This window comes from Schistocerca gregaria, chromosome 5, assembly GCF_023897955.1.
Source record: "Schistocerca gregaria isolate iqSchGreg1 chromosome 5, iqSchGreg1.2, whole genome shotgun sequence".
NCBI lineage: Eukaryota > Metazoa > Arthropoda > Insecta > Orthoptera > Acrididae > Schistocerca > Schistocerca gregaria.
In genome coordinates this window covers 377,441,548-377,458,259 of record NC_064924.1, presented here as the reverse complement: position 1 = coordinate 377,458,259, position 16,712 = coordinate 377,441,548, and the positions used below count along the sequence as shown (strand labels likewise).

The 16,712-nt window shown below is 42.4% G+C and overlaps 1 protein-coding gene across 2 annotated transcripts in view; it reads right to left on the bottom strand.

The window, feature by feature from the left end:
* The window catches only part of LOC126272382 (peroxiredoxin-6-like), a 122,905-nt gene that overhangs the window by 78,817 nt on the left and 27,376 nt on the right, over positions 1–16,712 (bottom strand). For both annotated transcript variants that reach the window (XM_049975199.1, XM_049975198.1), the window contains exon 2: positions 6,526–6,682. In XM_049975199.1, the coding sequence (XP_049831156.1) occupies positions 6,526–6,682 (157 nt within the window). The remainder of the gene's footprint in view (positions 1–6,525; positions 6,683–16,712) is intronic.

Sequence of the window (16,712 nt, the reverse complement as noted above, 5' to 3'; positions counted from 1 at the left end):
TTCATTCCTCGTTACTAGAACGGCATTCTGTTAGCAAAAAGATGAATGGCCTTTCAGATCATGATGCACAAATTTTAAGTCTAAAAGACTTTTGTGCTGCAACAGATGTTAAATATAGTTACCAACTTTTTAGGAAAGCTGATCCAGTTGCTGTAGAGACTTTTTTAAACCTTATCAAGGAACAAGAGTGGCAAGATGTTTATAGTGCTGACACAGTAGACGATAAATATAATGCTTTCCTCAAGACTTTTCACGTGCTCTTTGAAAGTTGCTTTCCGTTAGAACGTTCAAAACAGGGTACTAGCACAAACAGGCAGCCTGGGTGGCTGACAAAAGCGATAAGAATATCTTGTAGAACAAAGTAGCAATTATATCAAAACGTTAGAAACAGTCACAATCTAAATGCAGCAGCCCATTACAAACAGTATTGTAAGGTGCTAAAAAAAGTTATTAGGAAGGCAAAGAGTATGTGGTATGCAGAAAGAATAGCTAAGTCTCAGGATAAAATTAAAACCATATGGTTAGTCGTAAAGGAAGTGGCTGGTCTGCAGAGACAGGTCGAGGATATAGAATCATTGCGTAGTGGGAATGTCGGTGTTACTGATAAGTCGCATATACGTACAGTACTTAATAATCACTTTCTGAATATAGCAGGTGAACTAAATAGAAACCTAGTCCCAACAGGGAATCATATAGCGCTCGTAGAAAAAAGTGTTCCGATACTGTTATCTGAAATGCTCCTCCATGATACTGACAAGAGGGAGATTGAGTTAATAATTTAATCACTAAAGACCAAGAACTCTCATGGATATGACGGGGTATCTAGCAGAATACTGAAGTATTGTTCCATGTATATCAGCCCAGTACTTAACCATATCTGTAACTTTTCCTTTAGGAGTGGTCGGTTTCCTGACCGATTTAAGTACTCTATAGTGAAGCCACTTTATAAAAAGGGTGACAGGGATAATGTTCACAATTATAGACCTATTTCTAAGCCATCGGTGTTTACTAAAGTTATCGAGAAGGTTGTATATACAAGGTTACTGGAGCATTTAAATTCACATAATTTGCTGTCAAATGTACAGTTTGGTTTTAGAAATGGCTTAACAACTGAAAATGCTATAGTCTCTTTTTTCTGTGAGGTTTTGGACGGATTAAATAAAAGGTTGCCAACGTTAGGTGTTTTCTTTGATTTAACGAAGGCTTTTGACTGTGTTGACCACAAAATATTACTGCAGAAGTTGGACCATTATGGAGTAGGGGGAGTAGCTTACAATTGGTTCGCCTCGTACTTTAAGAACAGAAACCAGAAGGCAATTCTCCGCAATATTGAGAGTAGTAGTGATGTTCAGTCCCAATGGGGCACTGTTAAATGGGGTGTTCCCCAAGGGTCGGTGCTGGGGCCACTGCTGTTTCTTATTTATATAAATGATATGCCTTCTAGTATTATAGGTGATTCAAAAATATTTCTGTTTGCTGATGACACCAGCTTGGTAGTGAAGGATCTTGTGTGTAATATTGAAACATTATCAAATAATGTAGTTCATGAAATAAGTTCGTGGCTTGTGGAAAATAATTTGATGCTAAATCACAGTAAGACTCAGTTTTTACAGTTTCTAACTCACAATTCAACAAGAACTGATATTTTAATCAGACAGAATGGGCATATTATAAGTGAGACGGAACAGTTCAAGTTCCTAGGCGTTCGGGTAGATAGTATGCTGTTGTGGAAAGCCCATGTTCAAGATCTTATTCAGAAACTAAATGCCGCTTTATTTACCATTAGAACAGTACCTGAAATAAGTGACATTTCAACACGAAAAGTAGTCTACTTCGCATATTTTCATACGCTTATGTCATATGGTATTATTTTTGTGACAATTCTTCTGATTCAAAAAGGACATTTTTGGCTCAAAAACGGACTGTTAGAGCTATGTGTGGTGTAAGTTCGAAAACCTCTTGTCGAACCCTATTCAATAGTCTGGGAATTTTGACATTGCCCTCACAGTATATATTTTCTTTAATGTCGTTTGTTGTTAGCAATATTAGCTTATTCCCAAGAGTTAGCAGCTTTCACTCAGTTAATACTAGGCAGAAATCAAATCTGCATGTGGAATGCACTTCCTTGACTCTTGTGCAGAAAGGAATGCAGTATTTTGCTGCATCCATTTTCAATAAGCTACCACAACAACTCAAAAATCTTAGCAGTAGCCCAAACACTTTTAAATCTAAACTGAAGAGTTTCCTCATGGCTCACTCCTTCTATACTGTCTAGGAGCTCCTGGAAGAGCTGAAAAATTAAGCAAATTCCAGTGTTACATTCTTGATTTTCTTTATTTAAACTAACGACTTGTCGCCTGAATATGTTTCTGATATTTCATTTTATCTGTTTCTACAATCTACAACTGAATATGTTTCTTATATTTCATTTTATCTGTTTCTACAATCGTGTTATAATTTCATGTATTGACTCGTTCCATGACCATGGAGACTTCTCCTTAATGTGGTCCCACGGAACAATAAATAAATAAATAAAATAAATAAATATAACCTCGCAAATTTTAGAAAATTTGCTACAACGATCCAAACATCATCTAAAATCGGACAAGGCCACAAGTAACCGAAGGACTGCCTTCCGGTCAGCACATAGAGAACATTCAACTGCAACTGGGCTTAATATAGCAAGCACTGCACACTTCTGGGTGCTCTTGCTGGAATTAAACTCATCATAAGAAGACTACGGCCATTTTGGAGGAATGTCAATATGACTTCATTTAGCTTCAGTTTCTGGAAGGAGGTGTGAAACTAGCAAACGGTTGGCTTCATCAGTCGCAACTTGTTATCTGTCCGTTCAGGCGCTTGTCCCTTTCGCCGCAACAACGACGTCATTGTATGTAGAGAGGTTTTACATTTCGTCGATGTAGGTAATGTTCCTTGGCTTATTTGGCTTCTGTATCAGCGAATTCTTTGCCCCGAATTCCTAAGTACTCTGGCAACCGACAGAACACGTCCTTCCCTAGATGTCTGAAGTCACCATAGCGTTTAGACTCATCAATGCAGAGTGCCATATACTGTATTTTCACCGCCATTTTAAAACATGTTTTTAAAGGAGCACTTGTAAGCAGAGGGAAAGACGTGTAATAAATGTACAAGATCAGAGAGGGAGCCACAAAAATGGAAGACAAGGGGTAAGTGCTCAGATTAGAAGGGGCATAAGACATCGAAGCAGTATTTACTCCTGCTGTTCAACCTGTACATGGTAGAAACAATATATCCAAGGAACAGCGGCGGAAATAAAACAAAGGTTCAGGGTGAAATGATATCAGATTTACTGATGACATTGCTAACCTCATAGAAAGTGGCGAACAACTACGGAATTTCTTCAACGAAATGTCAGTAAGTTAAAGAAATTCTAAAGTACTGATGAGTGTCAGAAATGATTCAGCGATAAACTTAACATAAAAATTTTGGATCACATAGGAAACGACGTGAAAGAAATCTGCTACCTAGAAAGCAAAATAACGGATGATGGACGAAGCAAGAACGAAGTAAAAAGCAGACTAGGGAGCGAAAAGGACATTACTTTCAGAAAGAAGTCAAGTAGAGTCAAACATAAATCTTAAATGGAGGAATAAACATCTGATAAATACGTCTGAAGCACAGCAGTGCATCGAGACGAGTCTTAAACATTGGTAAAACCAGAAAGATGAAAAATAGAGCGTCTCAGACGTCCTGTTGCGGAAGGGAACTGACGATTTAGTGGACAGATAATAGGTGAGAAGGTATTCCGCTGACTCGGCAAGGTAAGGAATATCTCGCAAACATTGGCTATAAAAAGTGACAGGAAGGAGACGTTAACATTTGATGTTATTGACCAGGAGACGCCATCTGAGTGTTTCGTTACCTTGTGCAGATGTTCCTATCTGACGCCATTTCGGCGACTTGCCCGACGTTGAAGGTAGGATGTAGTGATTTGTGATCTTCCTGCATGCTGTAACCGTTCATTTGAACTTCATAGTACGTATATGTTTTTGACAAGGTGTGTTTGGAGATACCGTTTTAACTATCTGGATGATTTGAAAATGGGTCCCGGCCCAGAACTAGTCATCAAGTAACTAAAAAAAGGAGTATTTCCAACTTTGGCTGGCTTTTCGTTGTACTGTAGTGATTTGTACAACACAAATACTCAGTCCCCGAGAGAACAAAATTCGGGATTCGGAATTCGAACCAGGAATCGCGCGGTTTAAAGACTGCGGTGCTGGCCACTGGAGCACGATTTGCGACGACAGTATGATTGAACGTTTTCAGTTGTCAGGGAATAACTTGGACAGTATTAGAGAGAGCTGTACTGGCTATAAACTGTAAGGAAACAAAGAGATAAGAACACACAGGCCAAATGTTTGAGTACGGGTAAGTGCTTCTCTAAGATAAAGTGGAAGGCATCGAAGCAATATTTGTACCCAGTTGTTCAACCTGTACATGGTAGAAATTAATTCACCGAAGAAACAATGGCGGAAATAAAACAAAAGTTCAGGGAAAAAATTAAAACTCACGGTGAAAGGAAAAGAGTAAGTCGTGGTGGCCCGCATTAATGCAGCCAAAAGGTTGAGGACCCGTGAAGAAAGTCTCTCTTGTATACTCGGTAACTACTAGAGCTGGTGAAAACTCCAGCACTGGGTGGTAGTTATTGATATTTTATCCATCCCACACGTAAGGAATCTTCCATGATTCTCAGTAATGACTAGTTGCGTTACTGACACCTTAACTGTACTTCACATAAAATAGCAGCACGTTTCAGGAGGCACTGTTCTCCTCATCGCGTTGTCGACGGCTGATTTGATTAAAACACTAAATCCTCTATCAGCACATTGGTGCATTCATAAATCGGCCACTTCTGCCCCTGTCAGTCTCATGAGACCGTCCATCCACACACCAGTTCATGTCCTCTTTATCAGCAGTGGGAATCAATAGTAGTCGCGTGACACTTCTCTTCGTGCCGTGGCGTAGTAATGTGTTGCTGTGCACTGTATATGCACAGCAACTGGGTGAACCACAATATCATTCCAGTGAACACCTACTTCCATAATTTCCAAAGCTACTACAGATAACGTAAGAATCGCTACCTCACATTCAACATATGGATAATATTAAATTCCATGGTAGGCATGGGAAACACCGAGCGGTTAAAACCGATACCGATATTTTAGTTCTGAATAAGCGGCGCTGTCTTGGTTATAACAGGTTTTTTTCATGTTTTAGTAATGATGGAGTAAAAGTCAACGATTGGCTTATTGTAAAAAGTGGCAAAAGCGATCACTGCTATTCTTATTACAATGTCCACAGTTATAAACTAGCAATGTACAAAAGATAGAATAGGTACAGCATTGCTGGTACAACTCCTCCCGAACAGGCCATGAAGGCCCAACGGTACCGACCGGCCGCCGTGTCATCCTCAGACCACAGGCGTCACTGGATGCGGACATGTGGTCAGCACACCACTCTCCGAGACCGGAGCCGCTACTTCTCAATCAAGTAGCTCCTCAGTTTGCCTCACAAGGGCTGAGTGCACCCCGCTTGCCAACAGCGCTCGGCAGACCGGATGGTCACCCATCCAAGTGCTACCCCAGTCCGACAACGCTTAACTTCGGTGATCTGACGGAAACCGGTGTTATCACTGTACCTATTAACGTGTGGCATGGCTTATTAGACGGTGATCGTATACGTAGAATGTGAAGACTAGCCCCTACCTGGTCTATATCGTAGTTTTTCGCTGTGATCCTTGAAAATCGGTTCAAAGTAATTTACGTAGCTCGGTAGCATTTGCGTACAGTGCTCCATTTCCTTCAAAAGATTAGAAACTGGAGGAGGCACATCCAACTTGCAATATCATATAAGCAGAAAACATCCTCGGAAGAGTATATATATATATATATATATATATATATATATATATATATATATATATATATATATATAATTTTTATTGGCGTGTTATAAACTTGGGATGATAACTGAAACCCTCATTTTGTGGTTGCTTCAGGGTGAAAAAATGTCGCTGCAGGGATGTCACAAGCTTGTGACATTTCGCTCACTGTGTTGCCACACCGTCTCCTTAATCTTCACCATTTGCTGGAGACAATGAGACCAGTTTCTGTCACAGTCTCAATGCCCTATCGATCGAGATCTCCTGCATTCTTTCTTCGAAATCTACGTCTATTGCGGAAAACAACCGCAGTAAAAAAAGAAAAATCTGTTAGTTCAGAAACCAGTCATTTTGAGTAGTTTTAACAGCCAGCTTAAACTGCAAAAGAAAGAGACCGGTACAACCGCAAACGGGTCTTTCAGCGATAACCGCCGTCCCTATTCCGTGGATGGCCGTGTGATCACTTTTGCGACAGCTAGGTAGTAACAAAGACGAGGTAGCAGTATCAAACAGCCAACATGTTAAAATGTAAGGCACGATTGCAGCACATTGCAAGGCTTGTTTGTTAAACAGCTGGATGAAGGTAAATGAGTGACACGTACCTGCAGCCAGACGAGGTGCTTGGCCACGGAGTCGCACGAGTGTCCGATCATGCGCACGCCGCGCTTGGTGAACTCGTAGGCGCGCTCCGCCATGCGCGCCAGCTCCGTCGTGCACACCGGCGTGAAGTCCGCCGGGTGCGAGAACAGGATGCACCACCTGCGAGCACACCACGACTCCGTCACCACCGTCACCTCGCACCAAACACACGCGGAGGTCATCTCAACACAAGCAACTTTGAGGTATCTCTGGAAGCTTTTACAAGAGGCTCCTCAGGGGCAGTTTTAAGTCAGGTGGCAATAATTGAGCGAGACGTCGAACTTCGTTGCTGATACGCTGCAAACGCATGCAGACTGACTAAAACAAAGTCACGGTGCGACACCATTATCGATTGTAAGTAGTTTATACAGTGTAATTATGTCTATGTAACTATAAAGTGATTGTTCTGTACTAGTTACGATATTTGAATTGTCAGGGGGAAAGTGGAAGTTTATAATGTATATGTTGTAAAAACTTGTTGTTGTGGTCTTCAGTCCTGAGACTGGTTTGATGCAGCTTTCCAGGCTACTCTATTCTGTGCAAGCTTCTTCATCTCTCAGTACCTACTGCAGCCTACATCCTTCTGAATCTGCTTAGTGTACTCATCTGTTGGTCTCCCTATACCATTTTTACCCTCCACGCTGCCCTCCAATACTAAATTGGTGATACCGCGATGTCTCAGAACATGTCCTACCAAGCGATCCCTTCTTCTAGTGAAGTTGTGCCACAAGCTCGTCTTGTCCCCAATTCTATACAATACCTCCTCATTAGTTATGTGATCTACCCATCTAATCTTCAGCATTCTTCTGTAACACCACATTTCGAAAGCTTTTATTCTCTTCTTGTCTAAACTATTTATCGTCCACGTTTCACTTCCATACGTGGCTACACTCCACACAAATACTTTCAGAAACGACATCCTGACATTTAAATCTAGATGTTAACAAATTTTTCTTCTTCAGAAACGCTTTCCTTGCCATTGCCAGTATACGTTTTATATCCTCTCTACTTCGACCATCATCAGTTGTTTTGCTCCCCAAATAGCAAAACTCCTTTACTACTTGAAGTGTCTCATTTCCTAAACTAATTCCCTCAGCATCACCCGACTTAATTCGACTACATTCCATTATCCTCGTTTTGCTTTTGTTGATGTTAATCTCATATCCTCCTTTCAAGACACTGTCCATTCCATTCAGCTGCTCTTCCAAGTCATTTGCTGTCTCTGACAGAATTACAATGTCATCGGAGAACCTCAAAGTTTTTATTTCTTCTCCATGGATTTTAATACCTACTCCGAATTTCTCTTTTGTTTCCTTTATTGCTTGCTCAATATACAGATTGAACAACATCGGGGATAGGCCTCGGGGATAGCCTTACAACCATGTCTCACTCCCTTCCCAACCGCTGCTTCCCTTTCATACCCCTCGACTCTTATATCTGCCAACTGCTTTCTGTATAAATTGTAAATAGCCTTCGCTCCCTGTATTTTACCCCTGCCACCTTTAGAATTTGAAAGAGAGTATTCCAATCAACATTGTCAACAGCTTTCTCTAAGTCTACAGATGCTAGAAACGTAGGTTTGCCTTGCCTTAATCTTTCTTCTAAGATAAGTCGTAGGGTCAGTATTGCCTCACGTGTTCCAACATTTCTACGGAATCCGAAGTGATCTTCCCCGAGATCGGCTTCGACTAGTTTTTCCACTCGTCTGTAAAGAATTCGTGTTAGTATTTTGCAGCTGTGCTTATTAAACTCATTGTTCGGTAATTTTCACATCTGTCAGCACCTGCTTTCTTCTGGATTGGAATTATTATATTCTTCTTGATGTCTGAGGGTATTTCGCCTGTCTCATACATCTTGTCAGGACTGGCTCTTCCAAGGCTGTCAGTAGTTCTAATGGAATGTTGTCTACTCCTGGGGCCTTGTTTCAATTCAAGTCTTTCAGTGCTCTGTCAAACTCTTCACGCAGTATCATATCGCCCATTTCATCTTCATATACATCCTCTTCCATTTCCATAATATTGTCCTCAAGTACGTCGCCCTCGTATAGACCCTCTATATACTCCTTCCACCTTTCTGCTTTCCCTTCTTTGCGTAGAACTGGGTTTCCATCAAAGCTCTTGATATTCATGGAAGTGGTTCTCCTTTCTCCAAAGTTCTCTTTAATTTTCCTATAGGTAGTATCTATCGTACTCCTAGTGAGATAAGCCTCTACATCCTTACATTTGTCCTCTAGCCGTCCCTCCTTTGCCATTTTGCACTTCCTGTCGATCTTATTTTTGAGACGTTTGTATTCCTTTTTGTCTGCTTTATTTACTGCATTTTTATATTTTCTCCTTTCATCAATTAAATTCAATATTTCTTCTGTTATCCAACGGTTTCTACTAGCCCTCGTCTTTTTACTTATTTGATCCTCTGCTGCCTTCGCTATTTCATCCCTCAAAGCTACCCATCCTTCTTCTACTGTATTTCTTTCCCCCATTACTGTCAATTGTTCCCCTATGCTCTCCCTAAAACTCTGTACAACCTCTGGTTCTTTCAGTTTACGCAGGATACATCTCCTTAAATCCCAACTTTTTGCAGTTTCTTCAGCTTTGATCTACAGTTCAATAATAATGTTTAAAATAATGAAACTTTATAAAATATGCATCCTCGTAAAACAGTAATTGTGCTTTGAATACTAATTCATACACTACTGGCCATTGCTACACCACGAAGATGACGTGCTACAGACACGAAATTTAACCGACAGGAAGAAGATGCTGTGATATGCAAATGATTAGCCTTTCAGAGCATTCACACATGGTTGGCGCCGGTGCAAAACCTACAACATGCTGACATGAGGAAAGTTTCCAGCCTATTTCTCATACACAAACAGCAGCTGACCGGCGTTGCCTGATGAAACGTTGTTGTGATGCCTCGTGTAAGGAGGAGAAATGCGTACCATCACGTTTCCGACTTCGATAAAGGTCGGATTGTAGCCTATCGCGATTGCGGTTTATCGTATCGTGACATTGTTGCTCGCGTTGGCCGAGATCCGATGACTGTTAGCAGAATATGGATTCGGTGGGTTCAGGAGGGATGCTGGATCCCAATGGCCTCGTATCACTAGCAGTCGAGACGACAGGCATCTTATCCGCATGACTGTAACGGATCGTGCAGCGACGTCTCGATCCCTGTCATAAGAGGGGGACGTGTGCAAGACAACAACCATCTGCACGAACAGTTCGACGACGTTTGCAGCAGCATGAACTATCAGCTCGGAGACCATGGCTGCGGTTACCCTTGACGCTGCATCACAGACAGGAGCGCCTGCGATGGTGTACTGAACAACGAACCTGGGTGCACGAATGGCAATTTTTTCGGATGAATCCAGGTTCTGTTTAGAGCATCATGATGGTCGCATCCGTGTTTGGCGACATCGCGGTGAACGTGTATCATCCGGCGTGATGGTATGGGTTGCCACTGGTTACACGTCTCCGTAACCTCTTGTTAGCATTGACGGCACTTTGAACAGTGGACGTTACATTTCAGATGTGTTACGACCCGTGGCTCTACCCTTCAGTCGATCCCTGCGAAATTTTTTATTTGAGCAGGATAATGCACGACCGCATGTTGAAGGTCCTGCACGGGCCTGTCTGGATACAGAAAATGTTCGATTGCTGCCCTGGCCATCACATTCTCCAGATCTCTCACCAAATGAAAGTGCCTGGTCAATGGTGGCCAAGCAACTGGCTCGTCACAATACTCCAGTCACTACTCTTGATGAATTGTCGTATCGTGTTGAAGTTACATGGACACCTGTACCTGTACACGCCATCCAAGCTCTGTTTGACTCAATGCCCAGGCGTATCAAGGCCGTTATTACGGCCAGGGGTGGTTTGTCCTGGGTACTTATTTCTCTGGATCTATACACCCACATTGCGTGAAAATGTAATCACATGTCTGTTCTAGTGTAATATATTTGTCAAATGAATACCCATTTATCATCTGCATTTCTTCTTGGTGTATTAATTTTAATGGCCAGTAGTGTACTTTGGAAAGTTGGATTATATAATGGAAACGGTGTAGGGAATCCCCTCCGCTATGGAAGGGGCTTGGCGCACGGGAAAAGGTGGGTTTGGCGGTCAATCTTGGCGGCAAGAGAGATAGAGCACATTAAGCAGTCAGTGGCCAGCAGTTGTACAGTCAATACCGTGAGTGCCAATTTATGTTGAAATTGCCTCAGTTGTGGTTTCAGCTGTAATATGGTGCTCTTGTATTATGGAATGGCTCTTATATGATTAATACGCGGCGAAGAAGAAATTTGAAAAGAGCGTTAAACTGCAAGAGGTGAGACGTGCTTGCCACCACTATTGCGCCATTGCTCCGCCAACTTCAGGAAATCCGATATGTATCGTAGTATGGACCAGTATGTTTGTGTGTGTGTTTTTTTTCAATAATAATTCAAGTGGTAAAGACATGTGTGTGAGCTTTGGAACTGTCTGGATCATAAAACCGTTTTACGGTCCTTCCATAAACGTGCAAAAGAACGAGTATCCTGTCTATGAATAGCCACTGAATTGTTTCTACTTTGAATGTGCCAAAGTTTCAATGCTAAAGTGTATAAATGTTGAGAGTTATGCCACCTGCTTCACAGGTGATGAAAAAGGCACATAATTTGACTTACAGGAAATCTGATTTTTGCTTTGACTTTTACCATGAACTAGTTACTGAAGTTTTATTTGAGAATAATGTTTGAGTAAATTGCTATATAGTATTGAAATATAAACAAATTCAAGTGGGGTTAGTGTAATGAAATTTGTCTCTGAAATAGTTAGAAAATTTACCTGTACAGTAAATGACAGTTTGTGGGCCCCAACTATATTCTTTTCTATTACGAAAAAGTTAAACTAAATATTGCTTTTGCTAAAGGTATCTAAAGTATTTCCATAAAAAGAGAGTATAAAAAGTGTTTGTACAGTGTTATTTTATTACGTTTGTCATGTTTGTGTGTTAGTTAAGTCAGGACTCGTGTCATGCTTCACTTAGTCTCGTGATGTCTTTGATGACTTTTTGGTGCCGAATCTGTTAATGGTTGAGATGATGATTATTATTAATAGAAGTAAAGTACCATTTATCTTTCTGTGACTGCTAATTTCTCCGAATGATAACTACTGCTAATCACTGTTCAGTTCGTCCGGTAGTTGTGTGAGTACATTGCACTTTATGAAGAGAGAAATAATTAGAGTCCTTTTTGCAAAATTATAATTAAATTCTTTGAACTTAATGTTCCCACATTTTATGCCTAATCAGGCGGGCGACCGTTTATTGCTTCATTCACGAAAACTTTGACTACTTTTATTATTTCCTAAATTAAAGTCTTTCAGCTTTCTATTAATTGCCGTAGCCACGAAATTTATGTTCGATACCCTCTGCCCATAAGGTTAACACACGGTCAAACAATCCAAAATTCCTCGCAGAGGTTAACCCTTATTGTATGTTAAGGTCATATTTAGGTGCTGACGTTCAATAAAGGTGTTATAATGGGAAGGCTTGTCCCATCTGAAGATGTGCTGTACATGACGAAGAAATGTTGCGGCAGGTGCGAAGTACGCTACCTGATCAAAAGTATCCGTACAATCCTAGGTAATGTGGAAATGACTGATTGACGTCACGAGAGGCAAACATGTCAGGATGAAGGTAGTGTTGAGTATTGAGGTGTCAGTAGAGCAGCGGAAACAACAAAATGGGTCGGTCAGGAGAGTTCAGTGAGTTTGGACCGCAGTTTTTGATATCGTGTAAAAATTGGAGCCACTAGGAACCGTTCGTTACCATTCGATGACATGTGAACATGACCCGAAGCAGAGAAGGGTGCTTATCCTTTTCCAACCCTTCTCTTTCACCTCATCCTGTGGCGCGATCACGGAGGAGTGACAAATTGACATATGCGTGAACAAAACACAAAGTTCCGCAGTACCCACCATTATTAAGAATTTTAAAAATGAACATTTACGGAGACAATTCGTGAAGTAGGTATTGGCGCCTGCAGGTAGGCAACCGCTTGATATTTATGCGATTCCAGTTGCCTATATGTGCCGACATATTGCAGGTTGGAGCGTCATCGAGCTCTAGACTGACGTCGCAGGACAGCACCACTTTGCAGCATTACAGAAGAAGGTTGTAGGTGCCTTTGAGCCAATTTTCAATCTTATGCGTCGCAAGTGGAGGTAATTACGGGGTTTCGAAAAGGGGATCCTTTAATTCTGTTGTGTAGCGTGTTTTGAGAGAGTTTGCATTGTGTGTTTTAAAGGTTTACCAATTTTAGCCGTTATTCGTGTCAGATTATTTTAGCTAGGGCTCTAATCACCTCGTCTTTGGGCGACCAAAATTCATGTACACACACACACACACACACACACACACACACACACATACACACACACACACATACACACAAATGACTCAAATGGCTCTGAGCACTATGGGAGTTAACTTCCGAGGTCATCAGTCCCCTAAAACCTAGGACTACTTAAACCTAACTAACCTAAGGACATCACACACATCCAAGCCCGAGGCAGGATTCGAACCTGCAACCGTAGCGGTCATGCGGTTCCAGACTGTAGCGCCTAGAACCGCTCGGCCACTCCTGTCGGTCACACACACACACACACACACACACACACACACACACACACACACACACACACAAACACGCGCGCGCGCGCGCGCGCGCACACACACACACACACACACACACACACACACACACCTTTTGGGTTGATAATCTGACTGTGATGACTGCTTCAGCAGTGTTTCGTTCACTTCCGTTGTTAGGCTCCTCACAGCTGAATTAGCGATCTGTCGCTATTGTCACCTTCACCAGACGTTAAACGAAGCCCGATTTGGTAACTTCGATTGACCTTTGTGACTTATGAGGTTAACAGGCTAATAAAAGATGTGGAATCGAAACGAAAATAATACTGAAGAAATATGGTTACTGTTACGGTGTAAAGTCAAGCGCCGACACGCCAGTGGGGAGTGGTAGGGCAGAGAGGGCTGTGACAAACGTCAGCCAATTGCATGCTGACCGACCCCTCTCTAGGACGACAATGCGGCGGCAGCGGCCTGTTTGCGAAGAGGACACAAGCGCCGCGCCCGGCAGCTTCTAGACTATTCCTATCGTTTGTACTACGCAGAATTGTGAAGAAGCTTGTTTATTTTGTCTGTCGCCCTTTTCTTGCGACACATATATGTAATTGTCAGTTCCCATTTATTTTTCGTAATAAAATTAATATGATTTGTTTGAATTGTTTGTCTAGCGACCCGAGAAAGCAAGTTTCCTAGACACTTCATACTCGGCGACTAGGCAGGATTCCATAATTAACTGTCAGTGAATATCAAAGCGAAAGGAAACAAGGAAGCGCTCGATATTGGTGCATTTAGTTGGTATCGAATGTTGAACTACGTTTCAGATAATCCTGTTAGTGGCGTGGTTTGCTCCTGCGGCGATTCGTTCTCCCTCTGTCTAGCAAGACCCTCACAGTCACTTACTGAACGTGGTCAGGAGGAAGTCCTAATGGAAGCTGATAGGCACAAATGGAACGGCAGCGGGACGCAATGGGCACTGAGATTTGGCTCGACGCGTACTGTTGGCTGGCACGGCGACGATCGAATTGTGCGCCGTGAATCATTAATAGCCTTGGACCGACGGCACGCCGCGCGGGCCGTAACTGTACGTCCGGGTTACGAAGGCTGCCGCTATTAAGTCCAGACGTTTGTTTTTTTTACTCTCGCAATATGTAGCAGTAGTAGTCGTTTTATTCATCCATGGATCACTATTCTGAGGATGACGGGTATGTTACGAAGTGGTATGTTAAGAACAAAAAACAAATCATAATTCATTGACACATGCGTTTACGTACTTGCAGGCCTACTTTAACAGAGATGGGACAGGTAGTCATGTTGGTCAAGTACAAGGAACCATTCCGGCGTTTACTTCAAGGAAGTTCGGGAACCCACAGAAAACCTATTCAGAATGGCCGGATGGGGATTAGTCCTCCTCCCATTAAAGAAACTACCTACACCACGCTTGTCGTGCCTCTTCTGTAGCATATCTGCACGGCGCTGTACCATTACGAAATAGCATTGACGGAGGACATCGAAAACACACAAAGAAGGGCAGTTCGTTTAGTACAAGGGAAGTTCAATAATTAATGAAACACATTTTTTCTGAATTCGGGTTCGATCTATTCAGGCTTCCAATACTTTATTAATCCTCACCCTTTTTGCTACAAAATCATATTTTTCAACGTAATCTCCGTTCAATGCGACGGCATAACGCCATCTCACTGTGAGCGCCCGCATGGTACCACTCATCTGGTCGACGTCGGAGCCATCGCCTTGCTGCAACAGTAACCTCCCCATCATCCACGTACTGCTTACCGTGGAGTGCGTCTTTCATTGGAACAAACAGATGAAAGCTCTTTATGGTCTTCAGTTACGTGGCGAGCAACCCAGCGGGCTCACACTTATGACTACCCGAGCTGGTGGAAAAGTGTGTTAGCACTACCGACAAACTCGTCCAGTTGACCAGCGAGGTCCTTCATTGTGATCCGTCAATCACCTCGAATGAGAGTGACCACAACATTGCACTAATCACAGATGTGTGCGGCCGGTCAACACGCAGGGGATCGGAAAGGTTGGCGGGACCTTGTTACAATGTTGACAGACGCCTCACGCAACGGCTTACCGTGCTCTTGTTCACTGTCAGAACTCCGAAGGCATTCTGTGAGCGCCTACGATTATTTGCGATGCTCTGGTTTTCCGCCACAAGAAACTCAATGACAGCTCTCTGCTTGGAACGCACTTCCGTTAAAGGCGCCATTTTGAAGGCTACATAGAGTGCCACCACCTATCGGAACTTTTCTTAAATATATGAGCCGAAGTGAAAATATTTCGTGATGCCCAACACCAAATTTCGGATTTTTGATTCGAAATTGACCGAGAAAAGGAATGTGTTGAATTGCTTATTGGACGCGTCTCGTAAATAGTGTAAATGACCGTGTGATTACGTGTTGACTTAATCTCTCCATGTTCTACAGAATGAACAAAACTATGTTAATTAAAACAGATTAATCCTGTGTATAGGATTTTGCTCCAAAAGAATGAAATTTAAACATGCAAAACCAGCATGAAGGCTGCGCGGGGTAGTTGTCCGGTCTGAGGTGCCATTCACGAATTGCGCGGCCCCTCCCGTCGGACGTTGGAGTCCTCCCTCGGGAATGGGTGTGTGTGTTGTCCTTAGTGCAAGTTAGTTTAAGTTCGATTAAGTGGTGCGTAAGCTTACGGACCGATGACCGCAGCAGTTTGGTCCCGTAAGACCTTCCCACAAATTTCCAATTTCCAGGGTGAAGAAAATTGCACAAATATTATTTTCTGACATTAAATATAGTTGTCACAATTATCAATGTTTCTGAATGACACTGACGCTCGAAACCCATGCAACTCGCGTAATATTTAAAAAAAATCAGCCCAAAAGACGTGTATACCAGCTTTCGAATCGAATACTGCGTGGCCTGCGATTCTCAGCCAATCAGATCAAAGCAAGCTTATGGTAGGTTCGCGCGCACACCGTACAATAGCGGGCTGGAAAACTGTTCTTTTGACACAGTCAGTACGTGAGGAATCAGAATCTGCGAAACTTGTGGAGAATCAGAATCTGCTAAACTTGTCAGATACACTGAATGTGTGCCGCGCGGGATTAGCCGAGTGGTCTAAGGCGCTGATGTCATCAACTGAGCGGCTGGTCCCGGCGGAGGTTCGAGTCCTCCCTCGGGCATGGGTGTGTGTGTTTTTCCTTAGGATAATTTAGGTTAAGTAGTCTGTAAGCTTAGGGACTAATGACCTTAGCAGTTAAGTCGCATAAGATTGCACACACATTAGAACATTTTGAACACTGAATGTGTGCAAGTATGACTATTATTTCACCAAATGCAGAAATTTTGTAAGGAAAGAGGTGGAGTAATAACTACAGTTATAAGATGATACTGCTACAACTGACACTGTAATTCTGTCAGAGACAGCAGAGGACTTGGAAGAGCAGTTGAACGGAATGGACAGTATCTTGAAAGGAGGATATAAGATGAATATCAACAAAATCAAAACGAGGATA